The sequence below is a fragment of the Arthroderma uncinatum genome (assembly GCF_011692745.1).
Source record: "Arthroderma uncinatum strain CBS 119779 chromosome Unknown scaffold2, whole genome shotgun sequence".
NCBI classification, from domain to species: Eukaryota; Fungi; Ascomycota; class Eurotiomycetes; order Onygenales; family Arthrodermataceae; genus Arthroderma; species Arthroderma uncinatum.
This window is the reverse complement of record NW_022983864.1, coordinates 203,059-230,921: the sequence shown is the minus strand read 5'-3', so window position 1 is coordinate 230,921 and position 27,863 is coordinate 203,059. Positions and strand designations below refer to the sequence as shown.

The window sequence follows — 27,863 nt, the reverse complement described above, 5'->3', positions numbered from 1 at the left end:
ATGGCGGTCTAGATAGCGCATTGGTGGCGTGTTCCAGCCGAGCTACCTAGAGCTATCTAGTGTTTACGGTACAAGGATACAGCTCTTTGTCTAGGGCCGTATATACGCCTTGGGCTGCCTGGGATAGTCCTGGAGCTCTGCACACAACGTCTCCTCCCGACTGATCTGGCGATAGATGACGCCGTTCTCCTGCTGCTCCGACTTCCGATCGATATCGTCTCTGTGACCGCGGCCGTGGGGTACCAGGGGACTAACCGAGGCTTGCGATTCACATGCCCGGGTGCCAGCCCAAGGCCACACCGGCAGATCAGAGGGAGGGTCGGTCGACTTGGATGTCTTCTTGTTCTCCTTCCACGTCCGGTGACGCTTCACTAGGTGATTGACGATCGAGGCGAGGATGACGAGCGCTGCAGAGACCATGGGTGACCACTGGCCTATCGAACGGATTCCTTCTTCGATAGGGAAGTTGTTTCCCATGAGGTTGAGCTCGTTGACGATGATGTTCGCCGCGAAGATAGGAGGCGTTAGAAGGTCCAGGAGTAGGTCTATAATAAGGAGCGGGCAGACTAGGAAAACTGCTACGCGACGTCTGAGGTGTGATTTGAACTTCGCCTTACTCGCGTACTGCAACAGCAAGATGTACCCGCCATACCAAGTCGAACAGGCTGCGTTGTAGATATGCTGCGATAGCCGGGCGTTCATCGAATGGTTGAGGTAGTTCATCACCCAGTGTGCGCATAGATCCGAAGGCGAGTGAAGGGAGAAGTTCACCGATAGAGACTTGTGCGCGGCTGCGAGGCATGGTCCCACCAATGCCACTATCAAGGTGGAATAGGTTCCGACAAAGACATTAGCCGGCATCGCAATGATCTCGGAGGGAGCTCGTAGCGGTGTTCGAGTCCCAAAGCACTTGTAGGTGCACTTGAACATTCCACCATCCAGGTCCGACTGCCTCTTCAGCAAGGTCCCGTCCGCAGACCTGCAGGCTGGCTCCGCTTGGGAATTGACATCCAGCAGCAACGCCCTTCCTGTAAGGCAGCCTATTGCGACCAATACTCCCCATAATACCAACACCACTCTCGAGTCAGACTTGCGAATGGACGATGACCAGTGGATGAGCGCCGCAAAGGCAAGACACCCGGTAGTGAGGATCGACCAGGCAGCAAGTATATCCAGGTCGAACACGGGCGTTTTAGACGTGACCAGCGTCATCATATGGATCGATGCAGACCCGGCGAATGCCAGTGCCGAAGCCAACGCTCCCAGGACCAGCCATTTCTGAGTTCGTCCAATGATGGCAAATACAAGGGAGCCATAGTATAGGAGTCGTGACAGGAAGCCGTATTGCCCACTTATTGGGAAGACACAGAGAATGGCGTCCTGCCCAGCAGCGACTGTCTCGTTAGGCCCAGCGATTCCACGCGGAACTAATTCAATATCCAGAGTAGATGTCGGTGCGGCAGTGCAGTCCGCAACCTGCCAGAGAATGCACAGTGCAAATAACAAAACCCATATCTCGGGTCGTAACCCTGTGTGGTGTCTCATCGCAAGGGCATTTGACCGGAGGACCAGGTATCAGTAATCATTGCATTTAGAACTCGCGCCGTGATTAAATCCTGGTGCCGCAAATGCTGGAATCGAAAAAAGTCATAGATAGGATATTTATGGCCTCATCTCGTCCTGGTGCTGACGTTGCACTTGGACGCGGCTGACCATCCGTATTTATATATGAGGACCCGTCCCCTTTTTTTAAATTCAGCAAGTCGCATGGTTTCTACTTCTTGAGACGACCCTCCGCCCGGCCATGAATCATTTTATTGGCGGGCAGACAGCACAGCCCTGGTCGATACGAGAATTAGTTCAACGTTTGAGTGGGACAGACGCCCGATGGCTTCTGCATACCACGGTCTTCAGATATCGGCCACTCAAGCAGGCTCATATTTCACTTTGAAGCCGGTTAAAACCTCGTTTGCAGCAATCAAGGGCTTGGATGAGTTCTAAGCCGCCACGTTGTTCTTATTAAATCGAGAGCAGACATGGTTTTGATGAGCACTTAGGTAAATTGATTGGCGGTGGGATATATGAGTTTACAAACAATGCCACACATACATTGAAGCTGCCTCACCTGAAAAAATCTCTCATGAAGTCAATTATTAGGGTGATTGACTTTAAACTTAGAAATGTCTTTCATCGATATTATGCTATATTTCTAGTTAAATCAGGTTGTGGTTCTATACAACCGGGCCTGGGGCGGGACCCTATAGTTTTTGAACCCAAAATTATAGTATCCATGGATGTTTTCTATGTATGAGAGCAATAGCTTACAGGTACTTGTGGATGAGACAAACGGTCCCTGTTTGTGGCTATATATACAATTTAATAATAGAGGTTGTTCTGGAAGAGGCGTCTGGTAGTAATATTTGCCAGCCTCCTACCAGCACAGATGTTTTAGACTTTGTCCTTTAGGCGTAAGGCAATAGGTGAAGATAGGCACTTTGGCTGGCTGGCGAAGCCTTGGGTGCAGAGATACGCATGACGGGCGTAATGGAGGCTTCAACTGCCACGAGAGACGCTGAATGATGCTCCTGACCCCTAGCCTGTGTCTGGCCATTGGCATCGCGGTGTGACGGCAAGGCGGGAGGGGTTGGAAAAGGACACAAGTAGAACGGAGTCAGCCTGCCAAACGAGCAGCAGCAAGCTAGCCCATCAATTCTGTGCGCGATACCATTCCTGCTCTGCGATCTAGGGCGCTGGGTTGGTCGATAAAAGCGGACAAAAACGTCCACTCGCTCAAATCATAGTACCAGCATCAGCGAAGGAAATAGAGAACCGCCCAGCAGAATAAGATGAAGATGACAAGTCCTCCCCAAAATATCCATTTGTCTTGTTTGGCTCTTCTCTCGATTGTCCGTATCGTGTCGCCGCTTACGCCTAGGGTATTGGCGACGCTGTATAATCTCCTTTGGGTTCCTTTTAGCATTTCGCGCTGCTGGCCGAGATCAGCCAAGACAGCTCGGCCTCTATCAAGAAACTCATCGATTTGCGTATTTGTGTTAGAAAGAAAAGACTGCTCTCGCAGAGCGTGTGTTTCTCGGTTATATTCTGAGGGCGATGTGCCGAAACTGAGCCCACCACCTGCGGACGCTTGCTGGCGATGCGGGCTGGCGAACGCCGACTGTTGGGCAGGTAGGTTGGATTGTGCGTATGGGTTCTCGGGCGTGGCAGCGTTGTGTGGTCGACGACCTAGTAGCTCGTTCCTATTTGTGGCAACTTGCTGTTCAATATGAGGAGTCGGTCAGTACGTCTCCCAGGTGGAAGGATGGAAAGCCAAGGAGTACACATACAGCTTCTTCCCTCTCCTTGCGTAACCGGTCAAACTGCAGTCTGTAGTCTGCTAGTTCGGTTCTAAAGTTCTTTACCCGGTCAAATGCCTTCTCCTGTTTTGCCGGTATGAGCTCCTTCTTCGAAAGTGACGAGTAGTCGTCTATAGTTCGTGAAAACGAGGCGAGAGATGCGGATATCTGCCCTGTTACATCGTCAGTGTTAAAGGACGTCCTAGTTGCTTCACCAGCTGGCATGTCTGGTTCTTAGACGGTAGGGAGGCTAACCTTGGAGCGCGGCTGGGCCGCTGGCAGGAGCCTCTGCGAAGGTATCAAGGTCACGGCGGACCGCAGCCGACTGTTTCAGCGCAGCATTAAAAAGGGAATTCTGAAGAAATAGTTATTAGCTTTGGCATATCATCCGGAGGGGTTTGGAAGATGTACCATGATGGCGATCTAAGATGTGTGTACTCCGTATGTATGGCCGTCAAATCGCCAATTGTGGCCAGGAAGACAGCGCCAAAAGCGTATATCGTCAAGAGAGTAGGGGATGGTATAAGATGTATCAGCGAGGCCCAGGTATGGAGGCCTGTAGCACTTGAGCAGGATGTATATACGTGGTCTGAGGCTCTTCTCTTCCTGCAAGCTGTCAACTTTTTCTCCCTTTGCCCAAAAACAAACAAAGTAACCAAGTTCTGCCTGTCTTCACCGCCCGCTGACGTTGTCTTTTGAACTTCAACATGCAAAACATCAACATCAACAGCATCAGTTATATATATAGATAAGACCTGACTTTCATATACAGAGAAGGATGCTGGACGGTGATGAGATGCTACTGTCCAAGTTACAAGATTCTATACCTGCTAGGTGATCCAAGGATAGTGTCAACCAAATACTCTATATGACAGAATCTGATATCAGCAACAGCTTCATCTTACTTGCTTGTCCTTTGGGACTCAAGCTTGTCTAAGGCTGCATGCCGTCCCATCCTCCTTAACCAAACAGCCAAGTCGAAAGTGCCGTCAGTCAAATCCCTAGAGTTCCCAACGAACAGAAATGAATGTCCGGCTTCTTCTGATGGCTCTCTTCCATCGGCGTACTTGATGAGGACGGGTTGGGATTTGTAATTTCTCGTTTCATATGATGCCAGCTTCTCTCCATCTTCAACGCTCTTAACGGTATACACGGCTCCCTCAACAATGGCACCTTGGGGTCCGTCGAGTAGGGCTGGGTATTGTCCCCAAAGCTTGCACTGATAACCAGTGATATATGCCAGTCGAAGAACCGGTTCCTCATATAAACCCAGAATTTCAGAAATCATGCATGGATCCGTTAATGTGCCGTAACAGAAGTAAGTACCTGTCGGCGCTGGAGTCGGCTCGTTCACAGGTTGAGGGCTCGGAATCCGGTAGTGCCATGTTAGAGGAGCTGTTTTTACCTTGAATGGAAGGCCTTTTGCAGGCGTGTTTCGGGGAAGCGGAGGTGGTGGCGGCGGCGGAGGGGAAGGATTGCCTTCAGATATAGACTGTCTAGGATCAGACATCTCTCCGTCGATAAGTCGATGAGACAGGCGCAACGTGGTATGTATGGCCAGTTTAAAGATAATCTCAAAAAGTATACCCTTAGTGTCGAGGCTGCACCTAATGCTTCTCTTCGATTACTATTGTGTAAGGGAGAGGATGCTACATTAAACAGTATGGGACTTGACTACCCATGCATCACGATCAAGCGGTGCAACCGCATATAGATAGAATGCTGCTATCCGCCATCTGGGCCTGGAGAAGGTCTGCATGTTGCAGCAACTTTGACCATAAAATCCCACTCCTCTTCTTAACGAGTACATACGACCACAGGAAGTGGAAAACAGAGCTTCCCGTCCGCTCAGCTGTACTTAAGCCACTTGCCGGTCGGTTAGTAGTTGGGTGGGTGACCACCAGCGAATCCCGACTGTCGTATGTTTTTGTTTTTGCTTAGCTGTTTTTTTTTATCTCCCTGTCTGTGATATCTATTGAGTAGATCATCTCACGCTGTGGGGAGTGGACTTTAAATTTTTATATAAAGGGGTGATTTCCAAGGCTATAGATAGTTATCCTGCCGGGGAAGATATCGTTCTTGAATGCCACGCTTTGAGCCTCTTTTCCCTTTCTTGTTCATCAACCTTGCGCCGTTGTTCATGGTACGTGCTAGATAGCAGTACCATATCGCTCTTTACCGACCTTATCTCCCGTTCGAATGCTACATTATTGTTGGCAAAGCAGGGTACTGTTCCTAGTTTCCTCTTTTTCGTCTCCGTAGAATTATTGACAATCCTCGCCCGCTCAAAATCGATAAACATGGCCTGTTTGTTCTCTGCATTCCACAATATGTTACCAATATGCGCATCACGATGCAGGACACGCTGCCGATGGATCGCGTGTAGCGATTCACACGCAGAGGGTACATAGATTTTAAGATCATTGACCCCGGCGTGGACCTTGATGAGCTTCCCTACGTGGCTAAGGAGTAGCAAGTGGACAACTTCGAAAATACCATCATACCACAGTGGCCGGCTAGATATATCGACACTTCCTAGGCAGACAGGTACGTGGATTCCTTGAATTGGACGGAGTTGTCGATATATACTCTCTTCGTATATCGCACGCCTAACCGTCTCGACAGGCATTGCTTTCGCTACAAGAGTGTATCCGTATGGGTAGAGTGTAAGCCAGAACAGAGCACCGCTAGTCCCGTGGCGGTGCATAGATTCGCAGCCTGAAGGACCGGACTTTGCCAGAATCTGTGCGCGGACTAGCCTGCAGAATTCACTATCGTCAATAGTGTGCCGGCCGTGTCCATGACTAGCCACATAAGGACAATTTTGGTCAAGAGGTCCACGGTTAAATATGCCTAGGAGACATTTCTGGGTGCAGAACTGCGTGGGTTGGATGGGCGGCTCCATGTTGAGCCTACGATCCCTTTTCCCTGTAGGCGGTGGTGGTGGAGGAGGACGAGGAGGAGGAGGAGGTACGACGACCATGATGTTGGAGGCACGGCGAGGAAGTCCTGTGCTTGGGCTACCGGGGTCGAATCCACCGTTCTCACTGCTATCATCGCTATCGCTAGGCTCCGAGCCTGTTGGTTTTTCCTCCGGGTCACGGCACGTAGAGGCTGCGACCAACCTGGCTGATCGTGTCCTGATCGGCGAGGCACGGATATATTCATTTCTGCTCCTATGATCCTGCTTGAAATCTGATAATTTCTTGCCGCTACTCTTCTCGATGTCTGACCGAAAGAGGATGTCGTCATGTTCAATCTTCCACCGCTCTAGCTGTTCCTCTGCGCGATTGCGCCAGTCTTGGCCGTGTGGTCGAGTCTTCAAGGCCCGAAGGGTAAAGGCGAGAACCTGCCCGATAGCCGTGAGATGCAGCTTGTTCGGGCCATCAGCGCAGCCAGTAGTCTCTCCCACGTCTTTATTCGGAGAGGAGAGGAAGTAATACACGGTGGTAGGGTCATCGGAAGCCACACGGAGAAATATGAACGCTTCGCCAGTACAAATATATCCAAATTCAAGCGAGGCCTGAATCATATAGGAAAATAACTGCGTGATGACCGCGGCTACCCTCCGGCGAGCAACCTTCACCAGATCATCACTTTCGCTATACACGACTACATCGTCGACTTCCATGTCCATAAGTCCAGCCTCTATAGTGTCCAAGGTAAGCTTGTGTGGCGCCTTGTATTCAATGATGAATGCGGGTATAGTTCCTCCAGGCCCTGTGCTATATACACAGAACTGGTCGGCACGAGGCCGAGACGATCTCGACCGCGGGTCAGGTGTGGCAGGCAGAGACTCCCCATGTATGTCAGCTTTCTTCCGTCGCTTCTGTGCCGGAGACTGTTGTGGCGAGCCAATATCCGGATCCAAGACTTGCTCTGGCCCTTCACCATCTGCGGTTATAGTATTCCCGTGATTCTCAAACACCACGTCTCCCTTGAGGCTAAACACATCACGTAGTTTATTATTTGAGTAGAGGCTGCGTATAATAAGCGAGACCCGGTCCTCGACAGCATAGCGCTCGTAGTAGCCAAGGTCTAGCTCTGAGCCCAGCGACCTCTGGGCCAAGTCGCTACCCGATTCTCTCAACGTATTTAGAGACGTGAAATGAGGTTTCGAAACAAAGTCGATATCGAAAAGGTCTTCCCATACTGCTGACTGCTCTGGAGAGAATGTGGTCCATTCTCGGATATGGTTTGGCCGGAGCTTGGATGTTGCGTTTTCAGGCTTTCCCTGAGTTCCAGTTGTGTAGTTGATACGCGTTGAAAAGCCCACAGACAGATAAGTATGGCAGGCTTCTAGGAATTCGGGGAGAGTAGTCAGTTGTATTTGCTTCTCCAACCTCATTTTTTCCTGTTCGACTATCTCTTTCTCCTCTTCGACTATCTCTTTCTCCCTTTCGGCCTTTTTCTTGTCAACTTCTGCCTGTTGCCGAAGGCGCCTCTCCTTCTCTAGTTCCTGGCGGAGCGCCTCTACCGGAGAGACAGCGTGTGATTCACGAGACATGACTGTAGTCTGAAGTATTGTTCAGGCGTTTATTTGGTATTGACGCGTCGTGTTGGCCGTTGGTCACTGGCACACGACGCCCAGTAAGTAGCCGAACATGTTCAGAAATGGCCAACAATATACTCCATAAACATCAAGAAACACACGCTTGATGAAAAGGGATGGGATGAGTCCTGGAAGCTATATAAAAAAGGAATGATGGATCGCTGACTACTTAAGTAGGCAGCATAGCCAAGGCAACCTTGGAAGTTACAGAGTTCTTCCCCTGACTAGTCGAGGTCACATCGTAATTATGTTATTCCGGCGGACTTTGAATATCTTCTTGAGAATGACTGTTGAGTTGCGTATTATGGGATCTAATCGCCCATGCCATTAATGAGATACAAAGACGTTAATATACGGCTGAAGAAACCGGAAAGCCAAAGAACTACAACCTGATGCCGTTGGATGTTTCCAAAATATACCTATGGATATCTACATGATCAACCCATATATTCGATCACTAGACAGTTCCCTATCATTGATTAAAAGTCATAGAGGGCACTACTTTGTGCTTGCAGCGCATTCTCCATGGCTGGAATCCACCACGTCCGCGTCCACTCGGAGGCATTCGCGTCCTTTGCGGAAATTCTCTGAGACGGTCCATAAGCCGGCATGCCTTCGAGCAACTTTTCAATGGTAGATAGTTCTTCCGAAACAAATGCACTCTTGCGCCCCATATTGATAATCTTCTTCTTCAACGGCCTGGGGATGGCGGTCCAGACATCAACTGCCGGAGTCATGGGCTGTTCATTGAATATAAATTCGGGTGGGAGAAGCAAGGTGGGCTTATGGAGCTCTTTAGTTATCCAATTTGCCGATATATCTTATAAGGGGCCTTAGTAGGACAGGGGAATGGAAACAAGATATTGTTCGAATTAAGGATGGGAGAGTTACATTAGCAAGGCGAACGCATATATATACCCAGATCTGGGACAGCTGGATGAAAAATTATACTTGGAGACTTGTTTTCCTAACAAATGCTACCAACCTAGATAGTCAATGCCTATTAATGTACACACCAACACAAGATATCCACCATTCTTTGACAAAGCATGATCAGCATAATTGGTAATAGACAAACCGAACAGAAACATATTCAGCTTAACTCTATCCGTTTCAGCATTTATTTTGGGGGATATTTGTTTTGGAAGAACCATCTGTCCGTTCGAGTCAGCCAGTGCATCTGGGAACGGTATGAACTTGATGAATAACGATAGAGCAAAACATACCTGCTAACATAATAGTCGAAGAGCCCCAGGGCCCCAATACCGCCAGTCCAGGCGGCGATTAACTCCCAAGTCAAAGCTCCACGGAGGTGCTTGTGGTAAGCACCATATGCCAGACCAGCACTGGCGGCAGTGAGAAGGACCATATTGCTGACCACGACAGGGTTGGACTTGTTGCGGTCGAACTTGTCATAGCTCCCAGCAGCAGCTTCTTGAGCACGCTCGCTGACCTCCTTGGCTGTCTCTTTGGCCTTTTCTTTACCCTCTTTGTATTTCTTTTTTAGCTCCTCCTGTTCCTTCTCAAGCTCGATCCGCGCGGCTTGGGTCTTTGTCTTGATCTCCTGCGATTCAAAGTCGGACGGGACAGTAGAGACATGTGGCGAGTCGACGTCCACGAGTGAAGAGGCGCTGTTCTCATCTCTCTTCACCTTGGGGAGTTGGGGAGCTCGTCTGCAACGGTCCGGTTAGTTATATACATCATGCCTATGTCAGTAGACAGCCCACTTACGCCTACAATGGAGAGTGACCGGTTAGTGAATGCTTCTTCATCTTTAGCATGGGGGTTATCAAGAGAGATACTTACTTCTTGACGGCTCTGGTTCGAGTTCTGAGCGGCAGCTTGAGCGTACGACATGGTGCCGGTAGGTATAGAGAGTATGAAACCCTGTAAAGGTAGAGAGTAGCTGGCCGGGTATCCAGACAGGCAAATCGGATGCTTGATTGGCGGACGATGGAGCTTTGTATCTGATGGAGGGAAGAGGCAAAGAGGAGAGCGCAGAGGAAGTACCACTTATATACACAAAACACATCGTGGGGGGGAAAGGGAGCTTGCTTCTAGAGGGCGACCATTACGTCATTGGACCAGGGTTGAGTTTTTGCTTGTTTCCAAGGCACAAAGAGCGCCGCCAAGCAGGAGATGCGCATCAACTTTTCACATGTAATATATGTAGGGGTCTGGGATATAGCTGCTGGAAGAACAGAGTGGTTTATTCTGTCTCCAGGTTCAAGGGGACAAAATATACATGGTTAAGAAGGGTGAAGGTGCTCCGGTAGATAGGGGGCTGAGGATCGGGGAGGCCGCCGTAGGTGGTATTCCCTGTGCCGTCATCTACGAGACACGGATAATGGCTAGGTACGGAGAAATTGAATCCTCACTCTTTAGGGAAGGAAGTTGTATACAATTGGACGAGCTGAGGATGGAGAAAGCTGACATATAAGAAGGAGAGTCCAAAAAAAGAAGAGTATTCGCTTAAGGACGAGTATATAACACATGAGAGAGAGAGAGACGGAGGGAGAAATGGTCGATGTGAGAGAGAAAGAAGACAGAGCTTCCCAAAAATGTCAGGAGGCAGGGAGGGAAATACAGGTTTTAATACACTATTTTAAGCGGCGGAAAGACAAAGGGAACATTCCGTGCCGTAAATCTGCTATATGAAATACAAGCCAAGTCTAGTTGAAATCAGTTTGAACGTAGGAGGGAGTTAACTTGGGAAAAAATGGGGAAACGAGTTGACGGGTGTGACGGATGATGCTGCGTGGACAGACGAGTTTAAAGGAGGAGCTCGAGAGGGTTCTCGACGACCTTCTTGAGCTCACGCATGAATTCACCTCCAACGGCACCGTCGATGACCTTGTGGTCGAAGCTGCCGGTGACCACGATCTGGTCGTCCCACTCGATCTCGGTGCCTTCTTCAAGCTCAGAGCGTACGGCCACCTTGCGGGTGGTTCCGACGGCGAGGATGGCGGATTGGGGAGGGTTGATGACAGCGGTGAAGCGCTCAATGGCAGAGTTCATGCCCATGTTGCTGATGGTGAAGGTGCCACCGTTGTACTCCTCGGGCTTGAGCTTGTTCTCCTTGGCACGCTTGCCGAGATCCTTCACCTGGTTGGAGATGTTGGACAGTCCGAGCCCCTCAACACCCTTGACGATGGGGGTGATAAGGCCGGATGGGGTGGCAACGGCAACGCTGATGTCGACGGTCTTGTGTTCGCGTATCATGACTTGGCCGTTTTGTTCGATCCATCGGGAGTTCACGGTAGGGACCCTCTTGAGTGCAACAGCGCAGGCCTTGATGAGGAAGTCGTTTACGGAGAGCTTGTATCGGCCCTCGGCGGACTCGTTCAGCGCTTGGCGGAGCTTGAGTAGGCGGGTCACGGATAGGCTGGAGGAAACGAAGTAGTGTGGGTTCTCGCGGATGGACTGAGCGAGTCTGCTGGCAATGACCTTGCGCATGGAGGAGGCTGGGACGTCCTCGTAGGCTGGGCCAGCGGCACCGGCAGCTGGGGCAGTGGTCTGGTGTTTCTCGACGTCCTCCTTGGTAATACGGCCACCGGGGCCGGTTCCCTTGACGTCGTTGATAACGACACCCTTCTCCAGCGCGAGAACTTTGGCAGCCGGGCTGATAAATGGCTCTCTGTCGAGACTGGGCTGCAGCCTCTCGCCAGTGGTGTCTGCTTCCTGTGCCTCCGGTTTGCTCTCTTCCAGTCCTGGGGAGGGGGCGGACTTGGCTTCGGCTTCCTCCGATTTGGGGGTCTCTTTGGGCGACTTGTCAGCAGCGGCAGACTTGTCACCGCCAGCATCTTCGAGGGTGAATGATTCGAATGGGGTGATATCTTCGCCTTCTTCGACCATGACGGCAATTGGCTATTCGCGGAATCATATCAGCAATCGACGTTGCATGTGTACACGTTATAAGCAAATACTTACGTTACCAACGGCAACATCCTTCTCACCAGCATCCTTCAAGACCTTTGCCAAAACACCTTCCTCCTGAAATTCAAAGTCCATCTGGGCCTTGTCGGTTTCAATCTCCACCAAGACGTCTCCGGGTGCCAACGTGTCTCCGGCCTTCTTGTTCCAAGCTCCGATGTTTCCAGCAGTCATGGTAGGCGACAAAGCAGGCATGCTGATGATGGTGTGAGGAGGGTAGGCTACATCGTAGGTTAATAATTGTTCCTGATTGTCAAAGCAGAAACCGTTGGTGCTGATACAACGTACATTTTGAGGCATAGTATCTAGCCATCGAGGCGTAGGCAGGCACCTGGGACCTATGGGGCACCAATGTTAGCCGCGATCAACAGGAACAGCCCTTCCTGAGCCCATTGGCGGTCGTACCTGAGCGCATCGGACAGGCGATACACATTCCGCGACTCCCTGAGTCCATGTGCGGTCCTGGACAGCAGCAGTCGCCGCGACAACACGGCAGTAGAGGCCATTGTGTCTATAAACGGAGAAGGGAAGAGAAGGGCAATTGAATCTGCAAAGAGGGAGGAGAGGCGAGAGTCCACGCAGACAGGCCCGGGGGATGATGGTGAGCTGGAGATGGAAGTGAACGCTCGGTGGTCTCTGATCTCGATCTCTCTCTTCGAACGCTGAAACGATGAGTTTTGTTGAGCTTTCCGGGGCGGATCCTCCTCTTTCGGCCAGACGTGGTTCCCACCAAACTAACGGCCGACAGCTTAGTCATGAAGGTCAGCTGACCGACGCATCAGGACTAGCCTGACTTAGGTAAGGCACGGTTGGTCAAACATGCCAACTACGCATATATGACATAAGCAGTGATGACTAAGATGACTAAGATGACTAAGATTTACTGACTAAGCACGTGCTGAGATAATACCAGATTGGCCTCCAGCTCGAATAATAGAAAGAAACAGAAGAGTAGGGGGATAATTCCAAGGGCATCACGAACTACATAAATTTAAACTGCAAGAGCAGCTTTCCCCTGCGCTGACGCTGTGCCCACCTATCCCTCGCTCGTTTGCCCCGTCCTGCGCTTATGGTGTTCAGCGTGATCTAGTGCGGACCGGCCCTTGTTGTAGGATACACATCTGCCACCAGGCCTCCTCTCAATGGCTGATACCGATGCACATTCCTCCGAGGCTCAGCAGGCAGACATACATGCTGGGCCAGATACCACCACGGCAGTACCACCACCGGTGACGGACTCGGAGACGTCACAGGAGGATAAGCTCGACGATGAAGCTGCACGGCCGGAGGAGACGCAGCCCGAGTCTGAAGACGAGGGAGAACCTGATGACGACGCTACGGAACCACACGCCGATGATGCTGATGCTGCCGATGACGATGAGGGAGATGACAATGCAACGGAGAAAGCTTCGGATCAGATACCTGCAGTCGTAACGGAGCAGTCGAGGCCGCGCTCAGACTCCCGGTCGACAATTGCAACGCAGTCGGGCCAGCAGCGGTCCGCTCCGCTCAGCTCAGCTGTCTTTGTGATCACAGCCTTGGACACGATAGCAGCCTCCAAGGAAGCACGGCGGAGCAAGGAACTGGATGAGGCCGTCAAGCAGGCCCAATCCAATATCAAGCAATCCGAGCAGCAGCCCATCGACCCCGAAACGATCTTCCTCCCCTTGCAATTGGCAAGCAAGTCAGACAGTATCCCGCTACAGGTGACTGCTCTGGACTGTATCGGCAAACTAATCACCTACTCATACTTCGCCTTCCCCTCCGTGCCAGACGGGAGTGAGTCCGCGGATCAGCCTCCCCTTATAGAGCGCGCAATTGAGACGATATGTGACTGCTTTGAGAACGAGCATACTGCGGTAGAGATCCAGCAGCAGATCATCCAGTCGCTGTTGGCTGCAGTGCTCAATGACAAGATTGTCGTCCACGGAGCTGGCTTGTTGAAGGCAGTTCGACAGATATACAACATCTTCATCTACTCGAAATCCGGCCAGAATCAGCAGATAGCACAGGGATCCCTGACTCAGATGATAGGCACGGTTTACGACCGCGTGCGCGCAAGGCTAGATCTCAAGGAGGTTCGCGTACAGGAGGCGGAGACTCGCGAAAACCGCAATGACTCTACTGCTGAGACGCCCCTTAACCCCTCTGACGATGGCGCTGCCAATGACGTCGAGGTGCATTCCGATATTGGGTCTTCGGCCGTCTCAGATCAGCCTGTCGCAAAGGAGCCAACTGAGAAATTGACCCTACAGAGTTTTGAGACAAACAAGGACGATGCAATGGTCAACGACAGTGCGCCAACTATGGTTACCAGGGCAAAAGCGACAAGAAAAACTTCAAGGTCGGGTGAAGACCTTGATCCAACTGCCGATGAGGAAGATGAGATATATATCAAAGATGCGTTCCTGGTTTTCAGAGCTCTATGCAAACTCAGCCATAAGATACTCACCCATGAACAACAGCAGGATCTCAAGGCGCAAAATATGAGGTCGAAATTACTTGCCCTACACCTAATGCAGCATCTCCTAAACAATCACATTGCCGTATTCACATCCCCTATTGCAACCATCAGGCACGGCTCAAACTCTGACGATAGTATGACGCTATTACAAGCTATTAAACCACACCTTTGTCTTAGTTTAAGTAGGAACGGTGCTAGCTCAGTGCCCCGTGTCTTTGATGTTTGCTGTGAAATATTCTGGCTTATGTTGAAACATATGAGAGTGATGTTAAAGGTTAGAAGTTCCCACCATCTTCGTGACTTTGTCTATGTTTGTGTTTGCTAAAACTTAATTGCAGAAAGAATTGGAGGTTTTCTTCAAGGAGATCTACCTCGCCATCCTCGAGAAGCGTAACTCTCCAATATTTCAGAAACAAAGCTTCATGCGTATTTTGGAACGGTTGTCTGGTGATCCAAGAGCGTTAGTTGAGATATACCTAAATTATGACTGCGACCGTACTGCTCTAGAGAATTTGTTCCAAGGGTATGTTAATCATCCGGGGATAGCCCCTGAAATACTACCGGCATAACTTTTAACTAACCTTAAAATAATAGAATCATTGAGCAGCTTTCACGCATGTCAAGTATTCCTGTTACTGTTACTGCATCCCAACAGCAACAGTATGAGCAACAGCATTCCAAAACCCCCTCTACCCCAGGCGACTGGCATAACCGTGGCACTCTCCTTCCATCCCTCACAACCGCCAAGATAGACCAACCCACCCCTCTCACCAGCAACCAAAATTTTCCCCCAGAGTATGCCATGAAACAAAATGCACTGGAATGTCTTGTGGAAATCTTGCGCTCTCTCGACATCTGGTCCTCGCAAGAAAGGGAGCCAAAATCCGTAGGCCGTGGATTGATGTCACGCAGCTCAGCTGATATCTCTAGAGATTCTATAGACACCACACAAGGCGCGGCGGCTCCGTCACCTCGTGTTGAGAGTACTGACCCAGATACAGGCGCATCCTCTCCAGTGCCCGAGGATGATCCTAACGAGATAGAAAAAGTTAAGCAACGAAAAATTGCATTGACAAATGCCATCCGGACTTTTAATTTCAAACCTAAGCGCGGAATGAAACTCTTGCTCTCTGAAGGATTCATCCCATCCACCTCCCCAGCTGATATTGCCAATTTCCTCTTCAGAAATGACCGACTGGATAAGGCAACCCTCGGAGAGTACCTTGGAGAAGGTGACGCTGAAAATATTGCTGTCATGCATGCTTTTGTGGACTGTATGGACTTTACTAAACGTCGATTTGCGGATGCACTTCGGCATTTCCTCCAAAGCTTCAGGTTGCCAGGAGAGTCACAGAAGATCGATCGATTTATGCTGAAGTTTGCCCAGCGATATGTGACGCAAAACCCCAACGCATTCGCATCGGCAGATGCGGCTTATGTTCTCGCCTATTCGGTAATCTTGCTTAATACTGATCTGCACAGCACCAAAATGAAAGGTCGTCGCATGACCAAAGATGATTTTATTAAGAACAATAAGGGAATCAACGACAATTCTGATCTACCAGATGAGTACCTCAGCGGCATTTATGACGAAATTCTGAATAATGAGATCGTCCTGCGAACCGAACGTGAAAATGCTGCAAACATGGGCCATTTACCCGCGCCCCAGCCTGGACTCGCGTCAAGGGCTGGCCAGGCATTGGCGACTGTTGGCAGAGATATTCAGGGGGAAAAATATGCGCAGGCATCAGAGGAAATATCTAGCAAGACTGAGCAGCTGTATAGAAGCCTGATTCGAGCACAGAGGAAGTCGGCCATGAAAGAGGCACTGTCTCGCTTTATTCCTGCAACTTCAGTACGCCACGTTGGATCGATGTTCAATGTAACTTGGATGTCCTTCCTTTCTGGCCTCTCAGCGCAAGTCCAGGATACGCAGAATCGAGAAACCATCCGCTTATGTATGGATGGAATCAGGCTGGCAATTCGGATTTCGTGCATGTTTGATCTCGAGACGCCGCGGGTTGCTTTCGTCACTGCCCTAGCAAAGTTCACCAATCTAAGCAACCTCCGGGAAATGGCCGCGAAGAACTTGGAAGCTCTTAAGGTGCTGCTTGACGTCGCCATTACCGAAGGTGACCATTTGCAAAGCTCCTGGAGAGATATCTTGACCTGCATCAGCCAACTCGATCGACTCCAGCTCCTCACAGACGGCGTTGATGAAGGCTCGTTGCCAGATGTATCGAGGGCCACACCTTCTTCCAACTCTCACTCTCAAAAATCGCTTCATGTTCCAAGAAAACCACGCCCCCGCTCGGCCAATGGCCCAGCGTCATTCCGACGCGATGTTGCGATCGAGAGCCGCTCAGCTGAAATGGTCAGAGGTGTGGATATGATATTTACAAACACCGCCAACCTCAAGCAAGAGGCGCTTGTGGATTTTGTCCGGGCACTGAACGCTGTTAGTTGGCAGGAGATCCAATCTTCTGGCCAAAGCGAATCCCCACGTACCTACAGTCTTCAGAAGCTAGTGGAAATAAGCTACTACAACATGACACGAGTTCGAATTGAATGGAGTAAAATTTGGGAAGTTCTTGGTGAACATTTTAACCACGTTGGCTGTAATGCTAATACCGCCGTTGTGTTTTTTGCTCTTGACTCTCTAAGACAGCTGTCCATGCGATTTATGGAGATCGAGGAGCTTCCTGGCTTCAAATTTCAGAAGGATTTCCTAAAGCCATTTGAACACGTCATGGCCAATAGCACCGCTGTGAATGTGAAAGATATGGTTCTACGATGTCTTATCCAGATGATTCAAGCCCGTGGTGACAATATTCGCTCAGGCTGGAAGACGATGTTCAGGGTATTCTCTGTCGCTGCATCAGAACCGTATGGTAAGTTTGGCATCACCGATAGTAAATACCCCTCTTAGTTCGTTCCCTAACGTTTTAAACAGAGGGAATTGTCAACATGGCATTCGAGCATGTGACTCAAATCTACAAAACTCGATTTGGTGTTGTCGTCTCTCAGGGGGCTTTCGCCGATTTGGTTGTTTGCCTCACTGAATTCTCAAAAAACCTCAAGTTCCAAAAGAAGTCCCTTCAAGCAATTGAAACACTGAAGTCTACGATTCCGAAGATGCTAAAAACGCCTGAATGCCCTCTTTCCCACCGCCGCACAAACTCTGGCTCTTCCCAAGGCGAGGTTGTCGCTCAGGCACCCAGTGGCCAGTCCCCTGAAGAACAATTTTGGTATCCGCTTTTAATTGCATTCCAGGACGTCCTTATGACTGGCGATGACCTGGAAGTTCGATCGAGGTATTTATTACTCCTGTACCACTGTTCATCGGGTTCATGCACCTGTAGCTAACAATACGACAGGGCCCTTACATATCTTTTCGAAACCCTTGTTCGGTACGGCGGCGACTTTCCTCCCGCCTTTTGGGATGTACTATGGCGCCAACTCCTCTATCCCATTTTCGTCGTCTTACAGTCCAAGTCCGAGATGTCCAAGGTTCCAAATCACGAGGAGCTCTCGGTCTGGCTATCGACTACCATGATCCAAGCATTACGAAACATGATCACCCTGTTTACGCATTACTTCGACGCCTTAGAATATATGTTGGATAGATTCTTGGAGCTTCTAACCTTGTGCATATGCCAGGAGAACGATACCATCGCCAGGATTGGAAGCAACTGTCTCCAGCAACTAATCTTACAAAATGTCAATAAATTTACGGCCGAGCACTGGGAGAAGATTGTCGGGGCGTTTGTAGAACTGTTCGAAAGAACCACTGCTTATGAACTCTTCACTGCTGCATCGATCGCCCCAACTATTCCGCCAGAGCGCCGACACACTGATGAAGCCACGTCACAGGCTGATCCGGGCTCACCCTCCGCTAAGTCCAACGGAGGCCAGGAATCGACGCGACAAAGCGAGGACAGTGAAGATGTTCAGCAAACGCAACTCCCGGCAGCTTCATCCGAACTAGAAGACTATCGCCCTCAACCTGACCTACAGCAACCTCCTACCGTCGTCACTGCTGCCCGACGACGATTCTTCAACCGCATCATCATCAATTGTGTCCTTCAAATTTTAATGATTGAAACTGTCAACGAACTGTTCTCTAATGATGCAGTTTATTCCCAAATTCCTAGCAAGGAGCTATTGCGCTTGATGGCTATGCTGAAGAAGAGCTACCAGTTTGCGAAGAAATTCAACGGGGCCAAGGATTTGAGGCTCAAGTTGTGGAAGCAGGGCTTCATGAAGCAACCACCGAATCTCCTCAACCAAGAGAGCGGCAGTGCAGCTACCTACATCAATATTCTCTTCCGTATGTACCATGATGAGCGCGAGGAGCGGAAGAAAAGCCGTACTGAAACTGAGGATGCCCTCATACCGTAAGTCACCAACCTGATCAATGCGCTTTATTCTTATTAGGATAACTCTTTTTACTAACTTACTGTAGTCTGTGTGCGGACATTATAAGGCGATACGTTCAGTTAGACGAGGAATCCCAGCAACGGAATATCACTGCTTGGCGACCTGTAGTGGTTGATGTTGTTGAAGGATATACAGGGTTCCCGCGAGAGACCTTTGAAAAGCACATTGAAACCTTCTATCCGATCACGGTTGATCTCCTTTCCCGTGACCTCAACGTCGAGATCCGACTTGCTATCCAAGCCCTACTTCGCAGAGTCGGAGAATGTCGATTAGGGATGGCGCCGCGAACCCCATCAGAGCCGCCAACTAGTCCACGAGGTTCTATTTCACATGGCTATTTCAATGGCCGACGGCAAAGTGTAGGACGATAGGTCTCCAGTTATCTTCCTAGCATCATGTTTGTGTCATTTCTTCCTGGTCTTCCTAGACGTCTTTTGCAGCTTCACGTCCTCCAGCTGATATCCGCTTTTAACTTATTTGAACTTTCTCTTGACGCTTCAGCTCCTTGGTTTATGTATTCTGGAAATAAAAGCTAATTAGAGCGAAAACTCCCTTTCTCCTTCTTCCTTTCCACACTATTCGTTTTCGTCTTCCACCTGAAGTTGAACGATACAAATGCTTTGCCTTGGTGTCCGTCATCGTGCGTTTGTATTTATATATATCCCTTCCCCATACCTAATCAACTATCTAGGATATTGATTGTAATATGTAAGCGAATTTGACTATGTGTTTGTTTTTATCGAATGTACGATGCCCCCACATAAGCTTAGAATGTTCATCCTTGGATGGAGGAGGCCGCGCTTGGCGCCTGGGATTAAGGTTTATATTTGTGCACTTAAGCCTTGGCATCTATTCTTATTGGGTGCTTGGACCATGACTTGGCGCTAGCTTTATCTTATCAGATCAGCTCCTATAACTTCCCTTCCACCGCGGTTGGAACTCTCCAAGGTTTCTACTATCCCATCTTACACTGTACCAAACGCCTAGGTCTAGTTCTAAGTTTGTACGACCCATCATGATGTTCCTTGACAAAGGAGCCGTCCTTCTATACAATATATACGACGGCAGCTAAACAGTGTCGCTGAAACCATACTCGTCTGTGCCCATTCAGATAAGCTTCACAGCACATGGAGTGGCTAGAAAAGAAAATTGGTCTCTCACACGAGATTTTATATTTTCTTGTCTAGGATCTAGATGTGGTGAAAGAAGGTTCATTGCAGGATCTCAGTTGGGTTCTCTCAAATATGTCTAACAGCCACAGCTGCAACAAAGGAATATATAACGGGCTCCCATTATTAAAATATGAAAGGTATACTCTCCACCACAGATCCAGTGCCGGGAGCACTAAGCCAAAGCCTTCCATGATAACATGACTCTATCCTTGGGAGCTAATGTGCCGGCCAGGTGTACGCTGATTTGATCTAAGGGGTATGTGCTTAACATGCTAATTGAGCCTTGACAACTCAGATGGGAATAACTTCATACCTCCAGATAGCCAAGAAATGTTAAAAAAAGATACCCCAATTAGCCTGTAGAACCTGGGAGTTGACAGCAGTTCGAGTGGCGTATATAAGGAGGACCGTATCATGCCCGCCGATAAGTGGGTGTTACACCATTTTCTTAGAACGGTTAGGGCCATATGCCCTTGATTTGTTTATATCAATACCTCCCCTCAAGAGCTCCAGCCCATGCTTCCGTCAAATGGCGCAAGATTGTCGCCTTGCTTAAGCCGCACTTGCTCAAAGGTTGGGACGTTACCAGACACAAAATGCTGAAGTAGAGTCTCCATGTCCTCTTCAGTCATATCAACCAAATCATCCAAGCTCCAAGATTCACAGACCCGAGAGATCCTAGACAAAAGATCAGCAATAAGGAATACTCAAAAATGCACTTCGAAGTACTGATATTGGGATGTACGAACCAGCTCATCCTCTTTGGCCCTTCGCTGGCAGCCGGGGAAGCTGCCCTCAGTTTTTTCCGCAGGACCCCTACATTCTGAATGGCTGCACCCGTATTGCCAGGAAGGCTGGCCGCGATCTTCCTCCTTATGATGCTGGCTAGCTTAGGGCCGTTCCCATTGGTACTGACCATCACCTGCAGGGGCCCGTCGCGGTGTACACTGCCAAAGTAAAAATTGCATTCTGAGGGTACATCTGCAATATTTGCAGGGATTCGCTGCTCCCTACACAACTTCCAAATCCGAGTAGAAGCCTCCGCGTCATCGACGGCCACGAAGACCATGTCCACGCCGCCTAGGTCTTCTGGCTCAAATTTTCGATCGACATGGTCAACCTGCTGCTGTGCCACACGAAATGCGACTTCGTCATTTAGACCTGCCTTTGGACAGACGACGGTGACCTTGGAGTCCGCATTTAGCGCATGGACAATTCGACCAGCAGCTACCTAGAGATACCTGTCATTACTGATAGTTCTTTTTTGCCGACTATTTTTCAATTCCTTCTTTTTAGGACAGCCGCCATAGCCTCTGCCAGGGCCCAGGCTAGGCTGCGTCCAAGATACGCCCTGGGATTAGAAACACCGGAGTGACGAACCTCACCACCGCCGACCACCAGGACACGCTTGTCCCTCACCTGCCACGCCACTATGAGAGAGCCGCCCGGCTGTATGGCAGGAAACGCAGACATCGTCGATTCGCCCAGGACAAACTGCTGAAGCTCGCCGTGGTTGGTCCTCTTGAAGGTCGCGCAGAAAAAGGTCTTTTTTTTTTCCTGTTTGCCGCAGCAGCCAGGTCACATGTTCCGCAAGCCCAAGAAGCATTTTTTGTATGGCCAAAGACGGGTAAACTCTAAAAACACTTCATCTTCGACCGCCTCAAAAGGGAAAAAACATCGACGCCGCAGCCAGAGTATGGAAGGCCGTTTCGCTATCCCCAGCCCTCTTTCTCTCCCGTCGACACTGCCCAAGTTTGATACGATCTTTGCCTAGAGCTCGAGCCCACCATGAGAGGCGTCCTGGTCTTCTCCGGGACCTCGCATCCCACCCTCACCGAGGCGATATGCGACAGACTAGGAACCCTTCCCGCGCCGTGTGAGCTGCGGAAGTTCAGCAACGGCGAAACCAGCGTCAATATCGGGGCCTCTGTCCGGAATCAGGATGTCTACATTGTCCAGAGCGGGAGTAGGAAGATCAACGACAGCGTGATGGAGTTGTTGATTATGATATCGGCCTGCAAGGGCGGCTCGGCCAAGTCTATAACAGGTGTGTATCTATGTTAGAGGGCTTAAAGAAGAAAGGAAGTTCCCGCAAGCTAACTATTTTCAGCTGTTATGCCGTAGGTTATTTGCTATCTGCTGCTGTGCACCCAGGATCTAACTGATACCTTGAAAAGATATTTCCCATATTCGCGCCAATCGAAAAAGAAGAGCCACCGGGGGGCAATTACAGCTCGTATGCTTGCAAATCTACTCACTGTTGCTGGTGTGGACCATGTCGTCACCGTGGACTTGCATGTATGGATAAATATCTCCGCCTTTTTTGGGGGGTTGTTGAAACTGAACTGACCGGTCGTCTTTCCCTTCCAAGGCCTCCCAAATGCAAGGTTTCTTCGGCAAACCTGTCGACAACCTATTTGCTGAGCCCCTGATCGCTCGATGGATTCGGATGAACGTCTCTCAATGGAATGAAGCAGTTGTGGTCACTAAAAACGCCGGGGGAAGTAAGAGAGTCACTTCTTTAGCAGATGCTCTCAAACTCAACTTTGGAATTGTTACTACCGACCGGAGACGACAGAAGCAGGCAAAGGCCGGAAACATAACCGACAGCGCCATATTCTTTGATTCTGTCGAGCAAGGTTTCACTACTAGCCATGATGGAGAGCAGAGGTTCGACCGTGCGCCGAATGCTAACCTCCGTCGCTCAATTGCGGCCACAGCTGCTGAAAGCGGCATACTCACGCCTCGTAACAGTAACTCTGAGTCCTCTACCAACCCGGCACAAGACTCAGATTCGTATAGAACACCCCATCCAGATAGCATGCTAGCCCCATCTACCCTCGCAGACGGGTTTACTTCCGAGTACACTGACGAGCGTGCACGAGAGGTTATCACCGGCCGCTTGGTACAAGGACACCTTGTTGACGACGATTATCCTTCGCCGGAAACATCGTGTACTTCTGCGTCTGCCTCGAACAATGGGGCCGACACTTACGAAGGGTCAATCCCCGACACCATGGCCATGTCGGGAATATCGAATCTATCTGGTTACCAGCCCGCCCATGCTTTGGGCGGCTCGTTCGATGCTGCCGCGTCCTCCGACGAAGAGGACGTGTGCGTACAGCGCTCCGGACAGGAACGGATGATCACCCTCGTCGGCGATGTCAAGGATAAAACCGTTTTCATCGTCGATGACATGATTGATAGGGCGTCTAGCTGGATTGCGGCCGCGGAAACGGTTGTTAAGAAAGGCGGGGCGAAAAAGGTGTACTGCATTGCAACTCACGGCATTTTTGGCGATGACTCCATGGAGCAGATGGAGAACTGCCCGAGCATCGATTACGTCGTCGTGACAAATTCATTCCCTCTCCCCCTGGAGAAGGTGAGACTCATGAAGAAGCTGGTCGTGCTCGATCTTTCGGTTCTTCTGTCTGAAAGCATCAGAAGGCATCATAACGGAGAAAGGTTCGCTCATCTCTATCTCTATCAAACGCTATTAGCAGCATTCCCATTCACCTCCACTTCCACCTCTACCTACACTTCTCCATACCAACAGCACATATTCGATGACTTGCCCTTGGGTGCCCGCTAACTCTTCCTCATTAGTATTTCCGCTCTGTTCCAGATGCATGGTTAAACCACCACGGCTTTTGTCCGGGTTATCATGGAACGCCTTCCCCTCACTCTTTTAAAAAAATAAATAAAAAAAATAAAAAACGCCTCGCCCCCATCACACCCGGCCCAAGTTTACAGATGCACAACTCACCAAATTGGCAGTCTGCGACACAATATGGTATGTTGGAGCGCACATATGTATAAGTTTACGAATCAACCTCATTAGGGCAATCAATGATAACTACTATGAACAATTTCTATGGCAACTAGCAAACATCTGGAGAGCAAAGAAAAAAAGAAAAGAAAATGAACTGCAGTCAAGATGCGAACTTATCCCACATCGACCCTTTTACCAGAGTTACAAGATCTTCGTGATCGGGTACCAGCAGCATGTGGGGGAATGAGTTCTGGCTAGATTTTCTCTTGCATGTTTCACCGCGGCTGCATATCCCTCGATGTACGGAGTACTATCCCATCTCCAACTCGTGTGCGATAGCATCCCTTCACCGATCACCGTTTTGCTCTCCTGTTCCACCCCACCTTTATGCCTTTCTTTCTTTGTCCGGTTGCGTTCTGCTTATCTATTTTCTTTATTCCTTTCGTTCTTTTCTGCTTTCTTTTTCCATTTCATCCACTCCTTCGCGTGTGGGGGAGTAAGTTCTGTCACGATGTCATCCCGTGGATGTAGAGCACGAGGGTCCTGCAAGAGAAGAGAGCAAAGAGAGCAAAGAGAGCTCGTCCTCCTCCTGACTCGCCCGTATCTCGGACATCGATATCCGTGCTTGTCTCGTCGAGAAGGCCGTGCCGGTTTACTGGATAGCACCCGTTCGGTTGGCTAGACTCTAAGTTTTCAAGTAACAGAGAATTGTCTCTCGTTCTCGTCAGTAACTACATCCATCCCTTGTCATTAGTCCTTACTTTTTCTACCTTCTCTTCCTCTTTCCCGCCTTCTCTTCCCCCTTTTTTTTCTTCATCTTCTGTTGTCGACGTCGGGGGCCATGTCGATCCAATGACTCTCCCGTCGTCGTCCTAGGAAATAGTTATGAAGATTCATGCCGGTGCGGGACCCTACTCGCATGAAAATAGGACACTGATAGCAAACCAAGAAAAAAGAATAACATGCACGGTCCAATGTTGCCAGTGTGATGCGGCAAATGCAGGTCGGGCTTTGAGGATTCCCGTCTTTTCCTATTATTCTGTCGTAGTCTTTGGTATAAAAAAAGAACGGGAGCCGGGAGATGTGCTCTATGCCCTCCACCAAACGTTTCTTCTGCTCCCTGGCCACTAGTTAGAACGGCAGTCCCAAAGATGTCAAAGGTCGGACCATATCTTTTCTTCTTCTTCTCTGCATCTGCCTGTACTTGCGTCATGTGGTTTGGCATAAATATCAGGCACTCTTGAGATCGACAATCTAGACGGTCTCTTCAGCCACCGTCCAGCGGCTCGAGGGCGACGAGCTAGCAGCCAGTTACGAGATAGTTAACTATTCATCGGGACATTACGCAGCGCAGCCCCGTAGACGCTCAGCAGGTCCTTTATGTCCCCTGACCGCTAACACGATACGATACGGGTTTCCAATAAATATTGTTTAGCGGCTAGGTGAAGCGGCCAGCCGGGTACGGGGAGTATAGTCTCACAGGCGGCGGGACGCGCCCTGGGTAACATATGGAATAAGACCCTTGACGATCAGATCTTCGTGATACCAACCATGTTTGCTTGTCCACTTGTGTCCTCTCGACCAGACAATGCAGCGAACCTCGCACAGGGATCTCGATGTCGTACAGGACGCTGGCCGGGAAAGCCGAAGATCTCGAGAGAGGCCCGAGTTCCTGCGCCGACAATCTTCGATATCTCGAGCTCTTCAACGGTTACAGGCCAATTGTTTCCAAGTGGCCGAGGTTAAAAATACTCAAAATTAACTGGCGGCGACGACTGACGTACGCCAGGACCAGCAGCCCAGGAGGATGGCGCCGGTCTGGCGGGAGGGATTCCCGTCAGGGATGCGGGACGATGGGCTCCAAAAAAAAATCGCGGCTCGGAGGGAGTATATCTCTTTTCTCGTTGATTGGGCTGGTTAGACGTCTATTGATGGATTGGCAGGCTGTCACTTGCTGCCAGGGAGTTCGAGGGCTGGACATCCTGGATCCGGCCGCTCCGTATTGGTACGGTGATATCTTATATCACGCTCCGCGGACTGAATGCCATCTACGCTGTACTATCCCTATACATACAAGGATACTTGGCGGTGGGTGTTGGCTTGTCTACCTTACTTCTTTTGGCAACTGACGATTTTCTAGTCTCCCTGCGAAGGTGGTAGAGACTGGAACGAGAGACTGGAACGGGAGACGCCGGCAGGGGAGGTCAGGATGTGGCTTTTGGAGGCACCAGTAGTTTGGTTCCTGGGATCTTCACAGCTATACACCACTCCATGCTGCTCCCGGTAGAGAAGGAGAGTCGCCAAACAAGGCCTTTGTAGGATGGGATACCTCTTCTGGCGTATGGAGTATTTCCTGCTGGTTCAAGGTGCCGTCTCACATCAACACATCTCCTAGTATGCGTACCCCTTACAACATCATGTCACGCTAATATACAACCTGCAACGGCCATGGGGACGAAACGAACGCCAGGCCCTCTCCGCATCATGCCAATCAAACGGGAGATACGACAGCGAGGGTGTGTGAAGGGGTGGAGGGGAGAGAAGAGAGAGTGTGAGAGAGAGGGAAAAAAGCAAAAAATAATAATACAAGATACTACTCAAATGGGTAGAGAGAAGAAAAAGAAAACCCGAGACAAAGACCAGACAATTCCCATAGCTGAAGCTCTGGCCGCCAGAGGGGAGATGGTTCCGTGAAGCCCCAGGGGAGCTGAGCTTGCTTCTTCCGAGCGGCCTTGAAATAAAAAAAAGTCAATATGTTCCAAGAATACATATATATACCGATTGACTGCCCGGTCGTTTTCCATCTCTTCGTCTCTACATTCACTCGCTGGCTTCCTTCTCCTCGCCGTTCGCTATCTGGGTGTTGCTGCGTTCTTATACAAAACGGTAGTTCACCAATTGATACTCCCCGAGAGTCAACCTGACCGTTCACCTTCGCTACATAACTTAACCGGGAGGAAGCAAAAAAAAAAAAAAAAAGAATAAGGGTACGTGAGTCAGGTTCCCTCGGCGCAGGTATAAAGCTGACCGGTTTTCTGTCCCCAGCTGTCCTTGCTTCCTTTTTCCTTCATACAGCAGAGCATCATCCCCGGTCAGAACCTTCGCCCAACCCTTCGTTATACCGTCTTCCCGGTGCTCCAGACCTGTTCTATCTTCCCTATCGCCAAACCAACCTGGTGGGTTTCTCTCCCAGGCAAGGTTTCCCACTAGCGACCCGTCGTGCTGGAACTCCCTACGCTTGGCCGTGCTTAGCCCTTGCACCCAGGCCCCCTAGCGACCAGCGCGGACCCCCCTAAGGTCAGCCCCTACGCCCCTACTACGCCCTTACGCCCTTACGCCCCCCCTGGCCACACCCCCTGGCACACCTGTAACGCAGCTTTCTCGGGGAGCGTCAACCGAAGCCAGCTCCTTCAAGCCATCCTACGTCATCATGGCCAATCCGCGGTGCCCTCACCAGTGGGCCATTGTCCAGACTAGCAACGGCAGCATCCTGACCTGGCGCTGCTCCATATGCAACGGCGGGCCCTTCGTCGGCATCTGGCGCTGCAAGGTGTGCGGCTTGATGAAGTGCAACCCTTGCTACACCAAGTAGAGTAATCTACATAACAGTATCTACTTTCACTTGTGTGTACGCCACCTTTTTCTCCTGCTGCAGACAAGGATCATGGGATCGAGGTACTTGCATAATGCAGGCAATTTGGTATGCACGCGAATTTCCTATCTCTTCGCTCCCTGCATGTTCGCATACACACACTCTCTTCGCCGAGACGGCCTCGCTTCACACACCCCATACAGGATAATATATCCCGAACGAGGCTAACTAACGAAATCCCATAGACGACTTTTTTTTTTCTGATTTATTCGATATTATTTAACTTCCAATATTTGCGCTCACGATTGTACACTGCACGATTTCTCTTTGCTTTTTCTTCCCCCCTCCCACTTCTTATTTTTTTTTTTTTTTTTTTTTTTTTTCTCTTTTTCTTTTACTTTTCTCAGTCGATCGATTTGATACCCAATGATAAGCCTGCAAATTTCACGGAGTCAACACAGATAGTTATGCATTCCTTTTTCTTCTCTCTACCTTGTTACCCTTTTAGCGTTTCGTGTTTTCGTGTCTTGACATAAATTGTTACCCTAAACATCCAAATATAATTGCCACCTCAAGTTCCCCGTA

The 27,863-nt window shown here is 49.8% G+C and overlaps 6 protein-coding genes and 1 non-coding gene across 7 annotated transcripts; 2 read left to right on the top strand and 5 right to left on the bottom strand.

Annotated features, from left to right (window-relative positions):
* Positions 1-90: 90 nt before the first annotated feature.
* On the bottom strand, positions 91-1,545 carry GIQ15_02013 (uncharacterized protein; the record flags this gene model as incomplete). The annotated part of the gene is made up of 1 exon (XM_033549430.1): positions 91-1,545. One exon carries the CDS (start codon positions 1,543-1,545, stop codon positions 91-93), a length of 1,455 nt encoding a protein of 484 aa, XP_033406591.1.
* A 1,264-nt stretch (positions 1,546-2,809) lies between these two features.
* On the bottom strand, positions 2,810-3,767 carry GIQ15_02012 (uncharacterized protein; the record flags this gene model as incomplete). Its single annotated transcript, XM_033549429.1, has 4 exons — positions 2,810-3,274; positions 3,345-3,526; positions 3,609-3,708; positions 3,765-3,767. The coding sequence occupies 4 exons, from the start codon at positions 3,765-3,767 to the stop codon at positions 2,810-2,812; spliced, it is 750 nt and encodes a 249-aa protein (XP_033406590.1).
* Positions 3,768-5,163: 1,396 nt separating this feature from the next.
* Positions 5,164-5,279, top strand: GIQ15_r0012. Its single transcript, XR_004500581.1, has one exon. It is a non-coding gene; the product is annotated as a 5S ribosomal RNA (ribosomal RNA).
* A 127-nt stretch (positions 5,280-5,406) lies between these two features.
* GIQ15_02011 (uncharacterized protein) lies at positions 5,407-7,860 on the bottom strand (the record flags this gene model as incomplete). Its single annotated transcript, XM_033549428.1, has 1 exon — positions 5,407-7,860. One exon carries the CDS (start codon positions 7,858-7,860, stop codon positions 5,407-5,409), a length of 2,454 nt encoding a protein of 817 aa, XP_033406589.1.
* A 2,817-nt stretch (positions 7,861-10,677) lies between these two features.
* Positions 10,678-12,344, bottom strand: GIQ15_02010 (pyruvate dehydrogenase X component; the record flags this gene model as incomplete). Its single annotated transcript, XM_033549427.1, has 4 exons — positions 10,678-11,772; positions 11,836-12,059; positions 12,127-12,176; positions 12,244-12,344. 4 exons carry the CDS (start codon positions 12,342-12,344, stop codon positions 10,678-10,680), a joined length of 1,470 nt encoding a protein of 489 aa, XP_033406588.1.
* Positions 12,345-12,980: 636 nt separating this feature from the next.
* On the top strand, positions 12,981-19,113 carry GIQ15_02009 (uncharacterized protein; the record flags this gene model as incomplete). The annotated part of the gene is made up of 6 exons (XM_033549426.1): positions 12,981-14,436; positions 14,645-14,825; positions 14,897-17,193; positions 17,256-17,616; positions 17,680-18,699; positions 18,768-19,113. 6 exons carry the CDS (start codon positions 12,981-12,983, stop codon positions 19,111-19,113), a joined length of 5,661 nt encoding a protein of 1,886 aa, XP_033406587.1.
* Positions 19,114-20,414: 1,301 nt separating this feature from the next.
* On the bottom strand, positions 20,415-21,387 carry GIQ15_02008 (uncharacterized protein; the record flags this gene model as incomplete). The annotated part of the gene is made up of 3 exons (XM_033549425.1): positions 20,415-20,592; positions 20,664-21,145; positions 21,295-21,387. 3 exons carry the CDS (start codon positions 21,385-21,387, stop codon positions 20,415-20,417), a joined length of 753 nt encoding a protein of 250 aa, XP_033406586.1.
* Positions 21,388-27,863: the final 6,476 nt, after the last annotated feature.